Source organism: Nicotiana tabacum, chromosome 6 (assembly GCF_000715075.1).
Source record: "Nicotiana tabacum cultivar K326 chromosome 6, ASM71507v2, whole genome shotgun sequence".
NCBI classification, from domain to species: domain Eukaryota; kingdom Viridiplantae; phylum Streptophyta; class Magnoliopsida; order Solanales; family Solanaceae; genus Nicotiana; species Nicotiana tabacum.
Window position 1 is genome coordinate 185,597,779 of NC_134085.1, and position 23,839 is coordinate 185,621,617.

Here is a 23,839-nt window from a genome sequence, read left to right on the forward strand (position 1 = left end):
TGCGAATTGTTTATACAAATTGCCCCATGAAAAGCCCGAGGACTTGAATTTCCAAAACAAGCCCTCAAATAAGACCAAGAGTTTTACCACAGTTTTCTCAAAAAACAAAACAACACAAAGAAATTCAAATAACTTAAACTTATCACTAAGAAGATGTGGGAACTGAAGTAGGTGCATCAACAGCAGCGGGCTCAACTAGGCTTGAAGGAGTTGGGATACCTGTATCAACTTCAACATTCACGGAAGCCTCGACCACGGGAGAAGGAAAATCTTGAGTTAGCTGAGCCTTCTCAATAGTTTCATTGATTTTAGCTAACTCAAATTCCAAGTTAAAAGTCTCTTGGCTAGCCTCAACTAGGGTATCACGGCGAGAATTCAAAAATGTCCAACTCACTTCAATGGCAGACTTATCCTCAAGGATTTCGTAATCTCTTTCCCAGTCAGCAATTTCATTCTTTAACTTTTATTTTCAGCCAAGGCAGACGTGTAAGAAGCTTGAAGAGAGGTATGAGAACTTTCTAAGGCACAAACCTTATCAGAAGAAGCTCGGAGGTCTTCTTGTGTCTGAGTCAAATTCTGCACGAGCTCACCAACATAAGCTTATTTCTCACCCAAGAGAGCCTTTAACTCTCTAATCTCTTTGCTAGCTTTTGACAGCTGCTCTGAGAAAGAAGTTTCAAGACGAGCTTTTTCTTTATCTGCTTGACTTGGGGAAGCCTTTTCAACTGCCAACTCTGTAGTCAAGGCCCGAACCTGCTGCTCCAAGGTACTCTTACTTTCTTCTAAATATTCCACATCAATCTGAAGGCTTTCATACTGTTCCTTCCAATTGTACGCCTCTAATTGAGAATCACGCACTAACTGCTCTGAGAGGACGACCCTTTTCATCATCTCCGTGCCAATAAGATTGGCCTAAAAAAGGGAGAAATAAAGGGAAATAAGAACCCCAAAGATAGAAAAATTACAAAGTAAAAGTTTTAAAAAAAACAAAAGAGAAGGGGAATGTCTTTAAAGAAGCGTGCACAATGTCATTCATCAAGGTCAAGGAACTATGGCTCTCTAGTTTGGCTTTCTCAATTGGTCCAATTAAGGGCTTTAGCCATACATCTTCTTGACCCAATTTCCTTAAAAGATTGCCCTTAGCGGGGACTTCAATGATCACTTGCCTCATAGAACCACTCCTACTTGTGGAGCCAACTTCAGCACGGGGGGTGATTGGAGGAGAAATTATTGAAGGAGGAACAATAGAAGTAGTAAAGACCGTCTGGGGAGGAACGGAAACAGCCGAGACCGGCAAATAAGGAGTCATAGACACAGGTGTAGAAAAAGAAGCCAGGGGTGCTTCATCAAGAATTGGGCCTAAGCCTTCACCACCAAACCCGTTAATGAAAAGCTGCTCAACAGAATCATGAGTAGCAACGGGAGCAACGTCATCATCAAAAATTACAAACGGGGCCTCAGCAGACCCGGTAAGGATAATAGAACGGTGAGGGGATGCTTCTTCTTCATCATCAGAAATGATGTGTCTTCGAGCCCGTGGCCTTGTTACCAAAGAGCCCCCATCTTCCTCTTTTTCAGAGCCTTGGTCATCAATGACTTTTCTTTTCGATGAAGAACCCAAGATTATTTCTTGGGCCCTTTCCAAAGAGATACGAGAAGTCGCGACCGCCTCAACAGTGACTCCTTGAATAGCAAATCCTGATAGAAATAAGGATTGAAATAGGTTTAGGAGGAAACAATATGTAAAGTAAAATAAAAGGCTCTTACATGAGTTTTTACTTTCTAACCAAAACGTTGAGAAAGGGTTTTCCAAGATCTACCATCCATTGGTGCAATCTTCAATAGTTGTCTACCCAATCACAGAAATTGGGAACATCTTCCACAACTCCCATGATTGCTGTAAAAGAAAGGCAAAATTAGAAAAATCAATAAAGTTGAAGAAAAAGGTACGAGAAAGTTAGAAGACTCACGTGTAAAATTCCACTTCTCAGGGAAGGGAACGTTCTCATCATCCACTAAACCAACAGTGGGAGCAGCGACAAACCGGGCATACCAGCCACGGTCTTTGTCATCTTTAGGGCTAACTAGAACTATTTTGCTCATGGCTACTAGTGTAAAAACACCATTGTGAAAGAGTCTAGGAGAGTAAAGGTGAATCAGATGCGGGAAAGTAAAAGGCACACTGGCTGTGTTGATCAAATGCCTCAAACAGGCGACAACCCTCCATATTATTGGGCCAATTTGACCTAAGCAAACATCAAAGAAACGATAGAACTCGAGAATAACAGGATCAATAGCATGTTTGAATCTTAAAGTGAAAGGGTACGTATAAACAAATGAAAATCCGGTTAACTAGGAGGTAATGCTTTGATTCAGATTGGGAATAATGATAGGAAAGTCATGATCCCAATGATAGTCTCTACGAAATAAAGAAGTCAAACCTTCAGTGATTAGAGTGGGATAGATATCGGCGTGATCTAAAGAAGATACTTGATTTCTAAGAGATTCTCTGTCGTTATAGAAAGATAGTTCCACGGGAACTATCTCCTCTACTAGAGGTTCACGAAGAGGTTCAGAAGATTCCTTACCTCTAGAAGAAGATATGTGTAAAAGGGAACCTCTATTTCTAGAAGAAGGGCTAGAACTAGGCGAAGGAAGGGAAGGACCACGCAAGGATAAAGATCCTAAATTACGAAGCCTACCTCCTCTTCTGCTCCTACTGGGGACATCAGGGAAGTTATCAACTATGGGGACTCTTCTAGGGTTAGGGTTTGATGAAGACATGATGATACGATGAAAAAACAAGTAAAGATTTGAGAAAATTGGTCAAAAAACTTTATGTGGTAAAGACAAAGAAGGAAGTCATATTTATACTGCTAAGCAACCGCCAAAGGAAAATGTACAATGATGGAAAGACCATAATAATGATAACTGACGCTTCGTGAATAGTGAAGCCGTGGAAAAGCCTTAAAAAGTGCTGCAAAACTGCAGAACTAATAAAAAAATGACACGTGTGAAGAGTATTAAATGGAAGTGACAATTAAAGCATCGATTCTGTCATAGTATTAACGGTGACTAAAATCCTCATTTTTAATGAAATCCACTTCCCAAATATTCAATCGATGAATAAATGGCAAGTGAGGGGACTATCTGTATTGAGAAAAATTGAGTTTACATATTAAAGTGGTGTAAAGATGACGTATCATGACACATAGACTGGTCAAAGAGTTACAACTGGCAAAGTGGCACGAGTTGCAACAGATATGAGCAGAGGCAAAAGAAGAGGCACGAGCGGTTATGTAAAAGACTCAGCGCTCGTACTTATTTAAGTCCAAGAATCAAGGGGAATGAATCTAACACTACATGAGAGTACAGATACAGTATTTAATGAGCCTTAAATACTAAAAACATTAGAGAATCTGTATTAAATGCAATGATTATGTAACGTAACATTTAATGTCTTTAATTGTCCATAATGCCCTTATTATGACAAAGGCAAAACGCATATCCTCAAAATAGCTATAAAAGGGGGAGAATGGGTCAATTGTAACACACACGAAAAATTATCTGAATATACTGGTTTACTTGTTTTCTTCTGATTATATCATTGCTAGTAAAATTACTTTCTTCTATACTTTTTTGATTATCAGTAACCCGAGTTCTTCTAAATTATCGCTTTGACCGAAACCCCACTTTTTGGTTAAACAGAGATAGCCCGTGATGTGCACCGTCCCAAACTCAAATGAATAAATTAAGTTAATTAATTGAACTTTGAATTATGCCGATTTGAGTATAATAAAGAAATTTCATCTCAATTTTCTTCACTAAATTCAATATTTAAATAACGGGTGAAATATTGAAAATTGTTCAAGGAGTAGCTCAGACGACATAAATGTGGTTTTCTAATCACAAATTTTTAGATACTTTTCTTTAACCTCAATCAGATATATTTTGAATGCTTATTAAGTTTTAAATTTGAACTCTAGCAGATATTAGGCATAGCCTAACATGTGTTAATCCGTTTTATTTTGAGGAAATAATAAAATACTACTAAGATAGCTATAACGATATTATTTTCCATGTCTTTAAAAGAACGGCATACACGGTATGATGGTCAAATTATCTTATTTTTGTTTTATTATTAGTATGAAAATAATTCATTTTCATTAATATCATAATTTATATTTAATCCTCTAATTCCAGATACTTACCTAAGTACTATTTCATCTCTTTTATCGTTTCACTATTTCTTCCAACATTTATTTAAGGTGTTAAGTTTTTAAATGAAATCATCTTCTTCCTCAAGCTAAGACATAGAAGTTAATATTTTTATTATTATTTTTGTTAATCTTTATAATTCATTTAGTGCCCTTTTGAACCCAATTAAATTCTTCTTTTGCTCTTAATTCTTCTATAAGTATTCTTTAAATTTTTGTTCCATTTCCATAAATTTATTAGTATAAGTAGATGTCCTTCTATTTTAGCAAAGAATTTGTCTTTAATATCATTGTGAATAAGCTAATACTTCCAACAATAATACACTAAATTCAGACCAAGTATAATCACATACTTGTATGTAAACTTTAAGCTTTGCATGTTATCGATTATGTTAATTCATATCACTATTGTGTGCCTCATTCTTTTTAATATTATAAAAAATTAATTGAATAAATTTTTTAATTTTCCTCAACTTGATTTCTGAGGCATAACTTATTATTCTTATTGGAATAAATATCTTGTATTGCTTCTATTGAATTATGTTTGTATGTTGTTTTCTTTTTGATAAATTTTCTATAATTTATTATTATCAAAAATAATTTCTTTAGTCCAATTAAAATTGACACTAAACTGGAATTGATAATAAATTCTTGGGAGTTTAAAAATTAATGAAGTGATTTAAAGTGAGTTTTCGTCCAGTAAATTCCTGCAAGTAATATAAGAATTTGCACGACGGAATGATAATGAAATTGTTTGGAAAGAAAATACATAGAAATTGAAGTGGGCTAAGCTAAATAAACTTGAAATTGTTTATGATTTGTTGGAGAGTTCAAGGATAGGTCCGGAGAGGAAAAGGAGGGGGGTGGGGGACGTGGGGACCATGGGACTGGAACTTGATAACATTTAAAAGGAACGGATCTCACGTTTATTAAATTTACAAAAGAAAGTGATTATCTAGTCTAGGGATATAAATAAGTGTTAGGTGTGAATGCATGACATGGAAAATTGAGGTGGTTTTCAGCAAATATTTAGCGTGTACAAACTTTAGGTCCTTACTTACTCTCACTTATAGAATAGTAAAAATCTATTTATCAATATTTTGAATCAAATTATTTCTTTCCGCATCTTCACCAACTTTAGGTTCCGAACATCAAAATTGGCATCCCAATTGTAAGACATATGTCCGTTTAAGTAAATTGAACAAACAACCTTTCTGAGGATTCATAAACTTTTAGCAGGTGGATACAACAACAACCCAGTATAATCTCACTTAGTGGGGTCTGGGAGGGTAGTGTGTATGCAGACCTTACCCCTGCCCTGGGGTAGAGAGACTGTTTCCAGATAGACCCCCGACATCCTTCCCTTCAAGAACTTCCCACCTTGCTCTTGGGGAGACTCGAACTCACTACCTCTTGGTTGGAAGCGGAGGTTGTTTACCATCAGAGCAACCCCTCTTGTAGATAGTGCATCAGTAATATCTGATAATAGCCATATGTCGTGGTAATCGTGTGCCCCGATGAAGTCATTCTTTTTGGAGCTCGCATAATAGATCTTTACTACTTTTGAGAGTAAATGAAAAAGCAAGGTTTTCTGGGGATGAAGCCCGCTAATTTTTTTTTGACCAAATAATGTTAGAAATTACCGCTCTTCTAGATACTTCTAGTGTGACCCACATATAAAGTAATAAATTATTTACGTTGTCTCCCAAAGGAAATAATATATCAGATAATATTCTGTAATTATGCATATATGGTAGTTTCTTTGATGGAAAGAAATTACCATATATTAGGAGTCCCTAGGGTAATTATAATTTATGGAGAAGTCCCTAGGGCTAAAGTATTTGCCTAAGAGTCCCTAGCCTACCTATAAATACGCCTGTGACTCCATTAGTCTGGCATCTTACGATAGGCACAGGCTAGAAGGCTCTCTAGGTTTTCTGCTAAAGGTTTCAAAGACGATTCCCTGCAACGCTTGAACAACAATGGCTGAAGATACGTTCCTGTTAATATTCCGCTGCGTAGGCTCTGTGTATGTTCTTAATCTCAACATGTTGTATCAGAGTTTGCCTTTAGCTGTGTTGTTTGGTGATCCGAAATAATTGTTGACATCATAGTTTACTCCTGTATCGATAAAGAGATTAGTAATATATAAGGAGATGTGTTGCTCGCGCCTTTATAGTGCAATAGAGTATTAATATAATATTTTGAGTCATTGGTAGTATTTTGTTAAGAACATTCTGTGTGTTATCTTTTACGATCGTCGCCGCATAGTGTTACTTCAAAAGTTTATTTTTCAACCAGTACTAATCTCATCTAGGTAAAATCCCTATTTCTTTAAGTAGATATTTGGGTATATATTCTTAGTGACGATTTTAGTTTTGGCCGGATAAGGCAAATAAAGTAAAATATTTTATCTTGGGATATGGATGTACATAATTATTGAATCTATGTACACTGTGCACTCTTTATTCATATTGTTTGATCAAATAGATCTGAAGCTATAATCCCAGTACGTGAGATATGTTCTAATTTATTTATCCACAAGTCTTTGTTTAAATTTTTATTTAAAATCGATGTCCAATAGTTAAAAGAGATTCCAACAAATGATTAATGACTTTGTGTTGTTATGTTCTTAAAGGTAATTTTAATCCAGATCGTTTAAGTTCTATTTTCTTTTCTTTTGGAATAAATATTGTATTATTGATATGATTCTATGAGTTCTTATACTATTCTGATAGGTTACAAGATTACTTTTATTATTTGGGATAATACAGTAAGTCATATCAATATTTGCTAAAGTTGATTATAGAATTGTTCTCCTTATGGGTCTATATAGGCCTCTGCTTATACTTCGTTTGCCCATTGTTAGAATCTAATCAATATTTTATTTAAGTTGATTATTAAGGTTAATTACTAAGATGTCATTTTTTGAGTTTTCTTTTATGTGATGTATTTAGGAGTGACCACAACATCTTGAGTACTTAATATAAAAGAAATTGAGTTAATTAATCACATAACGTTTATGTGATTAAGAACATACACACATTTCTGTAGTGTGACCCACATATAAAGTAATAAATTATTTACCTTGTCTCCCAAAGGAAATAATATATCAGATAATATTCAGTAGTTATGCATATATGGTAGTTTCTTTGATGGAAAGAAATTACCATATATTATGAGTCCCTAAAGTAATTATAATTTATGAAAAAGTCCCTAGGGCTAAAGTATTTGCCTAAGAGTCCCTAGCCTACCTATAAAATACGTTTATAACTCCATCAGTCTGGCATCATACGATAGGCGTAGGCTAGAAGGCTCCTAGGTTTTTTGTCAAAGTTCTACAAGGCGATTCTACAATACTTGAACAACTATGGCTGAAGGTACGTTCCTTATTTAATTTCCGCTGCGTTGGCTCTGTGTATGTGTTTAAATTACAACATGTGATATTAGAGCCTACCTTTAGTCATGTTATTAAGTATCGAGGTTGTATTTACGATGATGCAAAATTAACTTTGGATAAACCGTATGTTCTAAATATATAAGTCACCAACTGTTTTTTTTTCTGGATAATGGAATTGATATTCTGTGAGTTAGAATTTATGCAAAGAGTCGGTAACTTTTATTTGCAATAGCTATTTTTGATATAAGTGGATCTCTTGTGATTCTTTTAAGAATTTATCTACTGCGGGGATCCACATATAATTGATGGGTTTTTAGGCTCTTAAATAGAGAAGTATATTACTAGAGGAGCTTTATTGACTTGTTAGCATGTCTCACTAATTTATATCTAATTAATTGAATTCTTAAAGAATCGGCAACTCCTAATAGGTCCTTGTTGAAATAGGTTTGGCCTACTGAATTTATGCTTTATTTGTTAAGACCTTTTGTTGACTTTAATCGGTCTTCCTAGTATTATAAAGCATCACCCAATTTTCATTGATGCATTTGTATCGACCTTGTATTTTGGTAGCGGTTTTGCGGATTCAAATAATGGTTTTAATATTTGTTTAAATCTTGAAGAAGTCATCGTGAAATTTTGCATCTGTTTGTTTATTGTATGTTTATGCTAATAAATAAATTTGCTGCTACATGAAAATATTCTTATAATAGTATAAGAATTAGCAGTTTGGTCCTTTATATCTATTATTATGCTTAAAATGTGTATTCCCAGTTTTGACTCTAAGCAACATACGATGAAGTTGATTATTGGACATATTATACTGAGATATCTTTATGAGTTTTCTTTTATATGATGTACTTAGGAGAAGCCACGACATCTTGAATACTTGATATAAAAGAAATTAAGTTGTTTAATCACATAAAGTCTAGTGATTAAATTTTTTAATGACATCTATTTAGTCCAGCTATCTCGTTAGAATAGTAACCCGGCCCTATAGGGAGGTAACTATTTTGGTGAGATTAGTTGGAATGAGATAGTAAACCTTTAAGTTGGAAATTATCTTATGCCCACATGTATAGATTAATTTTTACGTATTTTGGTTTACTAGTCTAATAAAGTTAGTAAATTCTATGCATGGGTTGCAACCTCTGCCCATAGGAAGGTCTAGAATTTACTAAGAATCGGTATTTTACGCGATTCACCTTTGATGGATTGTACTTCATAGCTTATGTATGTTTATCCTTATTTTGTAGTCTTTACAGCTTTTCCTACAACTATTTTTAATGAGAATGCTCGAATTCCAATGCTTTCTGGTTACAATTATGCTGAATGGAAGGAGAAAGTCCTTCTCACTTTAGGGTGCTCGGATCTAGACCTGGAACTCCATGTGGATAAACCACCTATTCCCGTGGAATCAAGTACGCCAGTTGCTAAGGCTAATTATGAGTGGTGGGAGCGATCTAATTGCTTAAGTTTAAAGCTCATAAAAGCTCACATAAGCCAAAGCATTAGGTGTTCTATCCCTAATAGCGATAAGGTCAAAGCTTACATGAAGGGAATTGATGAACAATTCATAAGCTCTGACAAGACATTGGCCAACACCCTTATGAAGAGGCTCTCAAGTATGACTTTCGACAGAAGTCGTATAGTGCGTGAGCACATTATGGAAATGAGAGACATTGCTGCTAAACTCAAGTCCCTTGAGGTGGATATGTCTGAACCATTTCTTGTGCATTTCATTCTCAACTCCCTTCCTGCGGAATATGGTCCGTTCAAGATTTCTTACAACACATATAAGGATAAATGGTCAATCAATGAACTTTTGACCATGTGTGTTCAAGAAGAAGAGAGGTTGAAGCATGAGATACCTGAAAGTGTTAATATGGTGACTCATGGTAAGAGAAATGCAAAGAAGGGAAAAAGTGTTCCCATGAAGAAGAAAATCACCTTTGACAAAGATGCTTGTCGTTTCTGTAAGAAGAAGGGAAACTGGAAGAAGGATTGCCTGAAATACAAGAAATAGCTTGAGAAGAAAGGTAATTTTATCTTGGTATGTTATGAATCTAATTTTACTGAAGTTTCTGATAATACATGGTGGATTGATTCTGGTGCTACAATTCATATTGCCAAAATCATACAGGGTTTTCTAACACAGAGGAAGCCGACAGGAAGTGAACAATACGTCTATTCTGGCAATATGACGCGTTCACGTGTGGAAGGCATGAGGACTTATTGGCTCATTTTGAAGGATGATTTTAACTTAAATTTAGAAAATACTTTTTATGTTCCAGAATATTCTTGAAATTTAATTTCTCTTTCAAGACTATTGATTAGTGGATATGATTTGAATTTTCATTATCCTTCTGTGAAACTTCGAAAGATAATAAAGTTATTGGTTTTGGAAATTTGAATGGAAATTTATATAAACTTGAGCTATACCCCACATTTGAATGCAATGTTTTAAATTTGCATGATAAAGAAATTAGCACTAAGCGATGTATTATCAATGAGAACTCATCTGGTCTTTGGCACAACAGATTGTGACACATCTCTATTGATAGAGTCAAAAGGTTGGTTAATGACGGAGTTCTAAAAACTCTTGAATTTTCTGACTTTGGAACTTGTGTGGATTGCATAAAGGGTAAGCAGACCAACAAATCAGCTAAAGGTGCCAAAAGAGTTCTCAATTACTTGAGATCATATATACAGACATATGTGGACCTTTTCCTACCCCTTGCTTGAATGATGAGAGATATTTTATCTCGTTTATTGATGACTATTCAAGATATATGTATCTCTATTTTCTGTTTAACAAATCAGAAGCACTTGATGCTTTTAAAGTTTACAAAACAGAAGTAGAGAAACAAACTGGTGCTCAGATCACAATTGTAAGATTTGATAGGGGTGGAGAATATTATGGTAAGTACACAGATAAGGGACAAGTTAAGGGTCCATTTGCAGAGTTCCTTGAAAGTGAAGGTATAATTGCTCAATATACCATGCCAGGAACACCACAACAAAATGGTATGACAAAAAGAAGGAACAGAACATTAATGGACATGGTAAGAAGCATGATTAGCAGGTCAAGTTTAGCTTTATCCTTATGGAGTGAAGCCTTAAAACCGCTGTGTATATTTTAAATAGGGTTCCATCCAAGGCTGTCCCCAAGACACCTTTTGAGTTATGGAAAGGATGGAAACCTAGTTTAAATCATTTACACGTTTGGGGATATCCAACTGAAGTGAGGGTTTATAACCCACAACTAAAGAAGTTGGATGAAAGAACAATAAGTGGTTATTTTATAGGCTATGCGGTTAACTCTAAGGGATTTAGGTTTTACTGTCCTTCTCATTATCCTAAATTGTTGAAGCTAGAAACGCTAAATTTTCTTGAGGAGCATGAAGAGGGTGGGGGTGGTTTGACTCAAAGGGTGGAATTGAAAGAAATAAGGGAATCACATGTGGTACCTTTATATATTGGGAACTTGAATGTTGCTCAGAAAAATTCTCATGAATTATCTGAACAACAACAAGTTCAAGAGACACCACCACTTAAGGAGCCACATGAAGATCAACCCGCTTTACCTGAACCCACTGAAGAAGTGTCTGAACCAGTGGGAGTGAGAAAATCCTCAAGAATTCAAAAATCAGCAATTTCTAGCGACTATGTTGTATATCTCCAAGAGTCTGATTATGATATTAGACTAAAAGATGATCCATGCTCGTTTTCAAAAGCCATGAGTGGAGAAAACTCCACTCTGTGGTATGATGCCATGAAGAAGAGTTAGAATCTATGGCTAAAAATAAAGTCTGGGATCTCGTCGAATTACCAAAGGGATCCTCTACTATAGGTTCCAAGTGGGTCTTTAAAACTAAAAGAGACTCATCTGGTAATATCGAACGATATAAAGCCAGACTTGTAGCCAAGGGTTTTACTCAAAGTGAAGGCATTTATTACCATGAAACCTTCTCTCCAGTATCAAAGAAGGATTCATTGAGAATAATCATGGCATTAGTAGCTCATTTTGATTTAGAGTTACATCAAATGGATGTGAAAATAGTTTTCCTGAATGGAGATCTTGAAGAGGAGGTATACATGCGTCAGCCTGAAGGATTTTGTGATAAGGACAAAAGTCACCTTGTTTGGAAGTTGAATAAATCAATTTATGGGCTAAAACAGGCTTCCTGCCAATGGTATATTAAATTTCATAATGTTGTTTCTTCATTTGAATTTACGAATAACATCATTGATCAGTGTATATACCTTAAGATAAGTGGGCGCAGATATATTTTTCTAGTCCTATATGTGGATGATATTTTAATTGCAAGTAGTGACTTGGGATTGTTGCACGAGACTAAACAGTTCCTTATCCAGAATTTTGAGATGAAGGATATGGGCGAAGCCTCTTATGTCATTGGCCTAGAGATTCACAGAGACAGATCCCAAAGATTACTTGGATTGTCTCAAAAGTCCTAAATTGAAAGAATTCTGGAAAGATTCGGGATGAAGAACTGTTTACGTATAGCAGCACCCATAATTAAAGGTGACAAATTTTCATTGAATCAATGTCCACAATATGTATTGGAAAAGGGGCAAATGAAAGACATTCCCTATGCTTCGCTTGTTGGGAGCCTTATGTATGCACAGGTCTGTACTAGACATGATATTGCTTTTGCAGTAAGAATGCTTGGCAGATATCAAAGTAACCCTGGTCTTGACTATTGGAAAGCTGGTAAAAGGGTGTTGAGATATTTTCAAGGAACCAAGGATTTTAAGCTCACATACAAATATTCTTACTCATTGGAGGTAATTGGATATTCAGACTCTGATCTGGGTGGATGCAAAGACACTGGTAAATCTGCTTCAGGATACATTTTCCTTCTTGCTAGAGGTGCTGTGTCTTGGAGAAGTGTCAAGCAGACCATTGTTGCAACATCCACAATGGAAGCTGAATTTATAGCATGCTATGAAGCTACATCACAGGCGTTATGGTTGAAAAACTTTATTTCCAGCCTTAGGATTGTCGATTCAATTTCAAGGCCATTGAGAATCTTTTGTGACAATTCAGCTGCAGTTTTCTTTTCTATGAATAATAAAAGTGGCATCCGAAGCAAGCACATCGACATAAAGTACTTGATGGTTAGAGACTATGTGAAGAAGCAAGATGTGAATTTTGAGCATATTAGTACTACTTTGATGATTACTAATCCTATGACTAAAGGTCTGCCGGCTAATATTTTCAAGGATCATGTAACCCATATGGGGATTAGTAGCTCAATTTAGTCTTGCTTTGCTCTCTAACAGTTTGTCTAGACATTATGTTTATTTTGATATACATGATAGTGCACACTTTTGGGTTTTTTATGTATGATCATTGGATCAATAAAATTGGACTCTGAATGACTTATATTAAGTTCATTCATAAAGTTGTTAGACACTTTGTTAGAATATATTGTGCATTATAATACATGGAAGGAAGTGTTTGTCTAAAAGGATGACCGCCATGATTCGTGTAATAATATATTCTAGTTCTAGTTAAAGTGATTGTAACATAACTTTTAGTTGAGTGATAAAGTTTGTGGCCATACTATATGTTTATCTCTCATAAATGATTATCTGATTTTAATATGTGGGCCAAGTTGAAAAATGTTAGAAATTACCGTCTCTTCTAGAGGCTTCTAGTGTGACCCACATATAAGGTAATAAATTATTTACCTTGTCTACCAAAGGAAATAATATATATCAGATAATATTCTGTAGTTATGCATATATGGTAGTTTCTTTGATGGAAAGAAATTACCATATATTAAGAGTCCCTAAGGTAATTATAATTTATGGAGAAGTCCCTAGGGCTAAAGTATTTGCCTAAGAGTCCCTAGCCTACCTATAAATACGCCTGTGACTCCATTAGTCTGGCATCATATGATAGGCGTAGGCTGGAAGGCTCCTAGGTTTTCTGTCAAAGTTCTACAAGGCGATTCTACGACACTTGAACAACTATGGCTGAAGGTACGTTCCTTGTTTAATTTCTGCTGCGTTGGCTCTGTGTATGTGTTTAAATTACAACATGAAATGTTAAAAATTACCGTCTCTTCTAGAGACTTCTAGTGTGGCCCACATATAAGGTAATAAATTATTTACCTTGTCTCCCAAAGGAAATAATATATCGGATAATATTTTGTAGTTATGCATATATGGTAGTTTCTTTGATGGAAAGAAATTACCATATATTAGGAGTCCCTAGGGTAATTATAATTTATGGAGAAGTCCCTAGGGCTAAAGTATTTGCCTAAGAGTCCCTAGACTACCTATAAATACGCTTGTGACTCCATCAGTCTGGTATCCTACGATAGGCACATGCTAGAAGGCTCTCTAGGTTTTCTGCTAAAGGTTTCAAAGGCGATTCCCTGCAACGCTTGAACAACAATGACTGAAGGTACGTTCCTATTAATATTCCGCTACGTAGGCTCTATGTATGTTCTTAATCTCAACATGTGGTATCAGAGTTTGCCTTTAGCTGTGTTGTTTGGTATTCCAAAATAATTGTTGATATCATAATTTACTCTTGTATCGATAAAGATATTAGTAATATATAAGGAGATGTGTTGCTCGCACCTTTATATTAAATGAGTATTAATATTATATTTTGAGTCATTGGTAGTATTTTGTTATGAACATTCTGTGTGTTATCTTTTACGATCGTCGCTGCATAGTGTTAATTCAAAAATTTGTTTTTCAACTATCCTAATCTCATCTAGGTAAAACCTTTGTCTCTTTAAGTAGATATTTGGATATATATTCTTGGTGGCGATTTTAGTTTTGGCCAGATAAGGCAAATAAAGTAAAATATTTTATCTTGGGATATGGATATACATGATTATTGAATCATTGCACAATGTGCACTCTTTATTCGTATTGTTTGATCAAATAGATCTGAAGCTATAATCCCAGTATGTGAGATATGTTGTAATTTATTTACCCACAAGTCTTTGTTTTAATTTTTATTTAAAATTTATGTCCAATAGTTAAAAGGGATTCCAACAAATGATTAATGACTTTGTGTTGTTCTGTTCTTAAAGGTAATTTTAATCCAGATCGTTTAAGTTCTATTTTCTTTTCTTTTAGAATAAATATTATATCATTGATATGATTCTATGAGTTATTATACTATTCTGACAGATTACAAGATTACTTTTATTATTTGGGATAATACAATAAGTCATATCAATATTTGCTAAAGTTGATTATAGAATTGTTCTCCTTATGGGTCTATATAGGCATCTTCTTATACTTCGTTTGCTTATTGTTAGAATCTAATCAATATTTGGTTTAAGTTGATTATTAAGGTTAATTACTAAGATGTCATTTTTCGAGTTTTCTTTTATGTGATGTATTTAGGAGTGACCACAACATCTTGAGTACTTAATATAAAAGAAATTGAGTTAATTAATCACATAACGTTTAGTGATTAAAGGTTATAATGACATCTATTTAGTCCAGTTATCTTATTAAAATAGTAACCCGGCCCTACAGGGAGGTAATATTTTTGGTGAGATTAATTGGAATGAGATATTAAACCTTTAAGTTGAAAATAATCTTATGCCCATAGGTACAGATTAATTTTTGTATATCTTGGTTTACTAGTCTAATAAAGTAAAGTAAATTCTATGCATGGGTTGCAACCTCTGCCCATATGAAGGCCTAGAATTTACTTCGAATCGATATTTTATGCGATTCACCTTTGATGGATTGTACTTCATAGCTTATGTATGTTTATCCTTGTTTTGCAGTCTTTACCGCTTTTCCTACTGCTATTTTTAATGAGAATGCTCGAATTCCACTGCTTTCTGGTGACACTTATGCTGAATGGAAGGAGAAAGTCCTTCTCACTTTGGGGTGCTCGGACCTAGACCTGGCACTCCGTGTGGATGAACCACCTATTCCCACGGAATCAAGTACTCCAGTTTTTAAGGCTAATTATGAGCGGTGGGAGCGATCTAATCGCTTAAGTTTAATGCTCACATAAGCCAAAGCATTAGGGGTTCTATACCTAATAGCGATAAGGCCAAAGCTTACATGAAGGCAATTGATGAACAATTCGTAAGCTCTGACAAGGTATTGGCCAGCACCCTTATGAAGAGGCTCCTAAGTATGACTTTAGACAGAAGTCGTACAGTGCGTGAGAACATTATGGAGAAGAGAGACATTGCTGCTAAACTCAAGTCCCTTGAGGTGGATATGTCTGAACCATTTCTTGTGCATTTCATTCTCAACTCCCTTCCTGCGGAATATGGTCCGTTCAAAATTTCTTACAACACACATAAGGATAAATGGTCAATCAATGAACTTTTGACCATGTGTGTTCAAGAAGAAGAGAGGTTGAAGCATGAGATACCTGAAAGTGTTATTATGGTGACTCATGGCAAGAGAAATGCAAAGAAGGGCAAAAGTGTTCCCATGAAGAAGAAAAGCACCTTTGACAAAGATGCTTGTCGTTTTTGTTAGAAGAAGGGACACTGGAAGAAGGATTGCCTGAAATACAAGAAATGGCTTGAAAAGAAAGGTAATTTTACCTTGGTATGTTATGAATCTAATTTTACTGAAGTTTCTGATAATACATGGTGGATTGATTCTGGTGCTACAATTCACATTGCCAAAATCATGCAGGGCTTTCTAACTCAGAGGAAGCCGATAGGAAGTGAACAATACGTCTATTCTGGAAATAGGGCGCATTCACGCGTGGAAGGCGTGGGGTTTTATAGGCTCATTTTGAAGGACGATTTTCACTTAGATTTAGAAAATACTTTTTATGTTCCAGAATATTCTAGAAATTTAATTTATCTTTCAAGACTATCGATTAGTGGATATGATTTGTATTTTCATTATCCTTCTGTGAAACTTTTGAAAGATATTAAAGTTATTGGTTTTGGAAATTTGAATGGAAATTTATATAAACTTGAGCTATACCCCACATTTGAATGCAATGTTTTAAATTTGCATGATAAAGAAATTGGAACTAAGCGATGTATTATCAATGAGAACTCATCTGGTCTTTGGCACAAGAGATTGGGACACATCTCTATTGATAGAGTCAAAAGGTTGGTTAATGACGGAGTTCTAAAACTCTTGAATTTTTTGACTTTGGGACTTGTGTGGATTGCATTAAGGGTAAACAGACCAACAAATCAACTAAAGGTGCCAAAAGAGTTCTCAATTACTTGAGATCATACATACAGACATATGTGGAACTTTTCCTACCCCTTTCTTGAATGGTGAGAGATATTTTATCTTGTTTATTGATGACTATTCAAGATATATGTATCTCTATTTTCTGTTTAACAAATCAGAAGCACTTGATGCTTTTAAAGATTACAAAACAGAAGTAGAGAAACAAGCTGGTGCTCAGATCAAAATTGTAAGATTTGATAGGGGTGGAGAATATTATGGTAGGTACACAGATAAGGGACAAGTTAAGAGTCCATTTGCTGAGTTCCTTGAAAGTGAAGGTATAATTGCTCAATATACCATGCCAGGAACACCACAACAAAATGGTGTGGCAAAAAGAAGGAACCGAACATTAATGGACATGGTAAGAAGCATGATTAGCAGGTCAAGTTTACCTTTATCCTTATGGAGTGAAGCCTTAAAACCGCTGTGTATATTTTAAATAGGGTTCCATCCAAGGCTGTCCCCAAGACACCTTTTGAGTTATAAAAAGGATGGAAACCTAGTTTAAATCATTTACACGTTTGGGGATGTCCAGCTGAAGTGAGGATTTATAACCCACAACTAAAGAAGTTGGATGAAAGAACAATAAGCGGTTATTTTATAGGCTATGCGGTTAGCTCTAAAGGATTTAGGTTTTATTGTCCTTCTCATTCTCCTAAAATTGTTGAAGCTAGAAACGCTAAATTTCTTGAGGAGCATGAAGAGAGTAAGAGTGGTTTGACTCAAAGGGTGGAATTGGAAGAAATAAGGAACCACCTGTGGTACCTTTATATATTGGGAACTTGAATGTTGCTCAAAAAATTCTCATGAATTATCTGAACAACAACAAGTTTAAGAGCCAACACCACTTGAGGAGCCACCTGAAGATCAACCCGCTTTACCTGAACCCACTGAAGAAGTGTCTGAACTAGTGGGAGTGAGAAAAACCTCAAGAATTTGTAAATCAACAATTTCTAGCGACCATGTTGTATATCTCCAAGAGTCTAATTATGATATTGGACTAAAAGATGATCCATGTTCGTTTTCATAAGCCATGAGTTGAGAAAACTCCACACTTTGGTATGATGCCATGAAAGAAGAGTTAGAATCTATGGCTAAAAATAAAGTCTGGGATCTCATCTAATTACCAAAGGGATCCTCTACCATAGGTTCCAAGTGGATCTTTAAAACTAAAAGAGACTCATATGGTAATATCGATCGTTATAAAGCCAGACTTGTAGCCAAGGGTTTTACTCAAAGGGAAGGCATTGATTACCATGAAACCTTCTCTTTAGTATCAAAGAAGGATTCATTGAGAATAATCATGGCATTAGTAGCTCATTTTGATTTAGAGTTACATCAAATGGATGTGAAAATAACTTTCCTGAATGGAGATCTTGAAGAGGAGGTATACATGCATCAGCCTGAAGGATTTTGTGATAAGGTCAAAAGTCACCTTGTTTGCAAGTTGAATAAATCAATTTATGGGTTAAAACAGGCTTCCCGCCAATGGTATATTAAATTTCATAATGTTGTTTCTTCATTTGAATTTACGAAGAACATCATTGATCAGTGTATATACCTTAAGATAAGTGGGAGCAAATATATTTTTCGAGTCCTATATGTGGATGATATTTTGCTTGCAAGTAGTGACTTGGGATTGTTGCACGAGACTAAACAGTTTCTTATCCAGAATTTTGAGATGAAGGATATGGGTGAAGCCTCTTTTGTCATTGGCATAGAGATTCACAGAGACAGATCCCAAAGATTACTTGGACTGTCTCAAAAGACCTACATTGAAAGAATTCTGGAAAGATTCGGGATGAAGAACTGTTCACCTATAGCAGCACCTATAATTAAAGGTGACACATTTTCATTGAATCAATGTCCACAAAATGCATTGGAAAAGGGGCAAATAAAAGACATTGTCTATGCTTCGCTTGTTGGGATCCTTGTTATAAGCACGTGATTTTTGCCCAATATGAGAATTACTCCCAAAAAATCCAAAAATAAAATGATTTTTCTTTGGTGTGCAATTTTGTGATATTTTGAATAATTATTTGTATTTGTCTGTGCATGTTTATTTGTTAAATTAATAAAAATACAAAAATATGTCGCATTTTGCATGTAGGATTTAATTCTACAATTGTTAGTAATTAAATTTGTTTTACAAAAAAATAAAAATTACAAAAATAGGCATCGTTTGCATTTTTAGCATTTAATGTCCAAATATACAATTTTATGCTTAATTATTACTTAATTGTGCGTTAATTGTTATTGGGAGTTAATTTGCACTTTTATATCTTAATTTAGTTCTTAATAATAGTTTAAGTATTTTTATAATTTAGTTTTAGAAAAATAAAAGAAGAAAAGAGAGCAAAAATATAAGGAAAGTCGGAATTGGGCCTCTTCTTCGATTTCAAGCCACAGGCCCAAAAAATGGCCCAATCTTCCCTACGACCCAGTCCATTTCGAACTGGGTCGACCCAGTCCATAACCCAACACCCCTATTATCTTACAAACAACACAAAACAAAAAGAAAAAATGAAGAAAACCCTAAAAAATTGCTAAACAATCCGCCACCCCCCTTCCCTATCTTCTTCTTCTCCAAGTTTCTCCAAAGCTCATCCATGGCTTCCCCCTCAAGCCCCCATGGCTGCCTCGTCCTCATCTTCTTCATTGCACCATGAACGAGCAGTCCAATGGCTGCTTCTTCTTATTTTGAACACCAACAACTCCACCATCGCACCATGAACGACCCTCCCTCAGCTTTCTTTGTCGCGCCATGAACGACCCCAAGCTCAAGCTCGTTCATGGCTGCTTCCTCACAGTCCCTTTCATCCTCTTCGTCGAATAACCAGCCTCGTCTTCCACCCGAGGCAACCCCAGTCATGCCGGAAAAAACCCTCGACCAACGAAGGAGGAACCCCATCGCTGCGGCTTCCCTTCCTCCTTCCAGCTGCCTCGCGACTGCTGCTGCCATAATCTCCACTGCTGCTGCTGTTCGGCGTCGATCAACTGCTACTGCTTCACCAAAGTACATTGACAAAGCTCCTCCGTTGCCGCAACGCTGCTAGCCCGTCCGTTGCTGCCTTGTCTGCTGTTTCAACGACTTCCATGGCCATGCTTCGGTTCTTTCGTTGCCATGGACACAACTAGATTGCTGCGCACGTTGCCGTTTCTGCTGTTCCTTCATCTTCTTCGTGCTTCATAGTTGTTTTGAACCGGTTAGTTTGGTTTTGAGTCTATTTCGTTTTTATATTTTTCGAAGTAAAAGTCAATAAATGTTCGATCCTTGTTTTGTTCATGTCTATGGTTAGATATTTGATTTTTGGTTTTGTTCATGTTCATGTGCTTTGTTAAATTAATTTTCAGATTTCAAAATAGAAGTTTAATTAGTTGTTTTCATATTCATTTCATGTTTGTATTATTGTTTAAGTGAATATTTGTTAGTTTGATGTTTGTTAGATTCAAATTGAAATTTAATTAACTATTTCTTCAATTTGTTTCATGTGTTTATATATTGTTAGAAATTGTTAATATTGTTAAGTTCAAGCTTAAGTTCATAATTGTTTATTCGTCGATCTTGTTATTTGTCTAAAAAAGAATTTAGTTGTGTTAAAGGAAATATATTGATTTAATCGTTTGAGCCCGTCATGCTTGTTGTTTAATATAGATTTCATTCATGTTCATACTTTGTTTGGATGATCTTGAATCCGAATTTTGTATAGTTTGATTTCTTGTTTATCATTTATGATTATTTCTTGAATTGGTCTCATAATCTTGTTTAAAGTTTAAATATAAGAATTGTTTGTTGTAATGTTGTTAGAATAGTTGATTTTAAGTTCAATATTATTGAATTTAGAAATCTAAATATACTTGTTTGTTGTTGTTGTTGAGTCCGAAAATAGGCTTGTTGTTACTAAAAATATTGTTCAATCAAATTTTAGTTGTTCTTTGTTGTTCAATTTGTGTTCATGTGATATTGTTGTTATGATGTTCATCCGTGTTCATATTGTTGTTTGAACATTGTTAGAAATTGATCATATTGTCTATATTTTGGTTAAGTTTGATTAATTGATTGTTATAGTTGATGGGGTATTTTGGTAATTTGTAGTACGTTCAGGGTTAAAATGGTAATTACAATAAGGTCAGAGGGGTGGTTTAGGAATTGTACATTTTGTAATTGTTTATATGAAGCATGGGGGACAAAATGTAATGGGGTGAGTTGTGATATAGTTATTTAATATAAAGGGGGGACAAAACAAAATTTAGTGAGGGGAATCTTGTATTATTTTATGTTAGGCATGGGGGACAAAATATAATGAGGTGGTGTGATATATTTATTTAATGTAATGGGGATGAGTGGGAAGATAATGGGTTGGGTAGAGAAAAAGTATTGATTTTAATTAATGGAAAGATTTATGGGATGAGTTATAAGAAGTCTTGAAATCAGAATAGAAAGAGAGGAGAGAGATACAGAAGAGAAAGACGAGAGAAAAAAAAGAACACAGAAAAAGAAGAGAAGAACGAGAGGAGAATACAGAAATAGAGAGAAAAAAGGCTGAACATTTAAGAGAAAGAAAAATTCCGAAAAATATTTAAGCTTTCAAAATAAAATAAAAACTAAAAAAAATCTTCTGCTTTCTTTGTTTGAAATCAGTATTAATTGTTATTGTTTCATTCAAATCTTGAAGCTTTTGTTTTTGGGATTACTATTGCAAACTCTTTCCTGGGTTGTTACTGTTATTGGGTTGTTGTTGTTGTGTTGTACTGTTATTACTGCTGCTGATTCTCATCTTTATTTTCTTTTGCTTCCAATATCAGGTACATATCTGTAAACTCATGTCATGAAAAGCTTCAACATGGCAAGTAAATGAAGTTTGAAATTATAAGGATGTCTTCTACTCATTTAAATTTTATTAGTTTAAGTTTCAGTTTTGTTTTAGTTGGTTAATATAGTATTATACTTGACATGATAAACTGTTAACTAATTAACCTTCTGGAGTAGTAAATTTCACAATAATCTTATGTGTTTTGAGGACTAGTGATGACATTTATTGTTTGAATTGTTGAGATAGGAACATGGTAGAAAGTTTGCCATTAATTAAAACTTGTAATATTGTTAGCTAAGTATAGAATAGTATGGAAATATCAAAAAACTATATCACTAGCCTATTTTGTTAAAAATCCGATTTTGTTTAAGGCTAGATAATGTTAGTTGTATTTAGTTCATATATGGCGTAATAACGGTTATGTGAATAACCATAGTGAAAATGTGAATTGATGTAATCCGTCACGTTTACGATGTTGGAATATCACGAATAGTTCAGATGTACAACTATGTTACATGTAATGTCATCTTATTAAATCGATTTGTAGATTAGTTTTTTTTTATAACAGATAGCCCAATTACTTTAAGAATGCGATCAATTCATTTTTTTAAAAATAGTATAAAAAAAATAATGTCAATAATTTTTACAAAGTGTAAAGTTAGTGTTTGCAAATAGTTCACATAGGCTGAGAATAAGAATCGGTTTGATTATATCTATCCCAAACTCAGTCATCGTAAGCAAAATTAATCAAATAATTATAACCTCGGACTAAAAAATAAGTAGATGAGAAAAAGGTGAGATTTATAAACACGAACTGCAATGTTTAAGTCAAAGACATACAAAAATAGAGTTCGCTATGAATATAACAATGAAAATTCTTTGAAAAATATTACTTCGTTTCATAAATCAATTCTTTTCCTAGTATATACGCAATTCACTTTTTGGGTATAAAAATATTGTATTTACGAGAAAAATGGTAGTATTAATCACACGTTGTTTATTTTTTACTCTTTAAATGTGAATGGTTTGGAGGAATATAATTCATACGCGAAAAAATATAATTTGCGGTCACATTCAATAAATTGTGAATTCTTTTCAAGGAATTTAGAGGCGTCCCAAATAGTGATTTCTCATGACTTTCACATAAAAATATATGGATGTGATAAACAATTTGTGGAAAATTTATACTACCATCAAGAATATTTTGTGTGATTAGGGATGCGTTCGCGTGACCTGATTATATTTCTAAAGGCAATTCGGATTATGCGTTCGCGCAACTTCGAGCAAACACTTAATAAAAAAGGGGTTCTTCGGAGAATATCAAATTAATTTCATATAACCCGAGATGTGCAGTTCACTATTTAATCATACAAGAGCGACGAACGCTCTTAATTTTATTTTAAGCACAATTTCGAACATAAGTTTGTTTTTTATAATAAAAATAAACAAAAAAATAACATTATCAATCTTATTGTGTACACGTATGCGTGACACGATTCTTTACGTTTATAAAAAATATATAATACGAATATACGTACGCGTGATTCGTTTCAAGAAAATCTTTAATTGTAAACAATCTAAACAGAAGCGGTAACAAAATCATGCAATAAAAAAAATGTATTTAGCAAATCGAGATAATTAAGCCAAGTATAATAACGGTTAAGCGACCGTGCTAGAACCACGGAATTTGGGAATGCCTAACACCTTCTCCCGAATTAACAGAATTCCTTACTCGGATTTCTGGTTCGCAGAATAACAAACAGAGTCATATTCTCCTCGATTCGGGATTAAAACCGGTGATTTGGGACGCCATAAAATTCCCAGGTGGCGACTCTGAAATAAACAAACAAATCCCGTTTCGACTGTCCTTTAATTGGAGAAAACTCTCTACGCCCCTCGCGGGGGCGGAAAAAGGAGGTGTGACACTTATGTATGCACAGGTCTGTACTAGACATGATATTGCTTTTGCAGTAGGAATATTTGGCAGATATCAAAGTAACCCTGGTCTTGACCATTGGAAAGCTGGTAAAAGGGTATTGAGATATTTGCAAGGAACCAAGGATTTTAAGCTCACATACAAATATTCTGACTCATTGGAGGTGATTTGATATTCAGATTCTGATCTGGGTGGATGCAAAGACACTGGTAAATCTACTTTAGGATACATTTTCTTTCTTGCT

At 34.7% G+C, this 23,839-nt stretch overlaps 1 protein-coding gene across 1 annotated transcript; it reads left to right on the forward strand.

Moving 5' to 3' along the window:
• The first annotated feature begins 15,693 nt into the window (after window positions 1-15,693).
• LOC142182230 (uncharacterized) lies at window positions 15,694-18,793 on the forward strand. The gene is made up of 4 exons (XM_075256344.1): window positions 15,694-16,117; window positions 16,223-16,715; window positions 16,930-17,206; window positions 17,978-18,793. Exons 1-4 carry the CDS (start codon window positions 15,694-15,696, stop codon window positions 18,791-18,793), a joined length of 2,010 nt encoding a protein of 669 aa, XP_075112445.1.
• The last annotated feature ends 5,046 nt before the right edge of the window (window positions 18,794-23,839 follow it).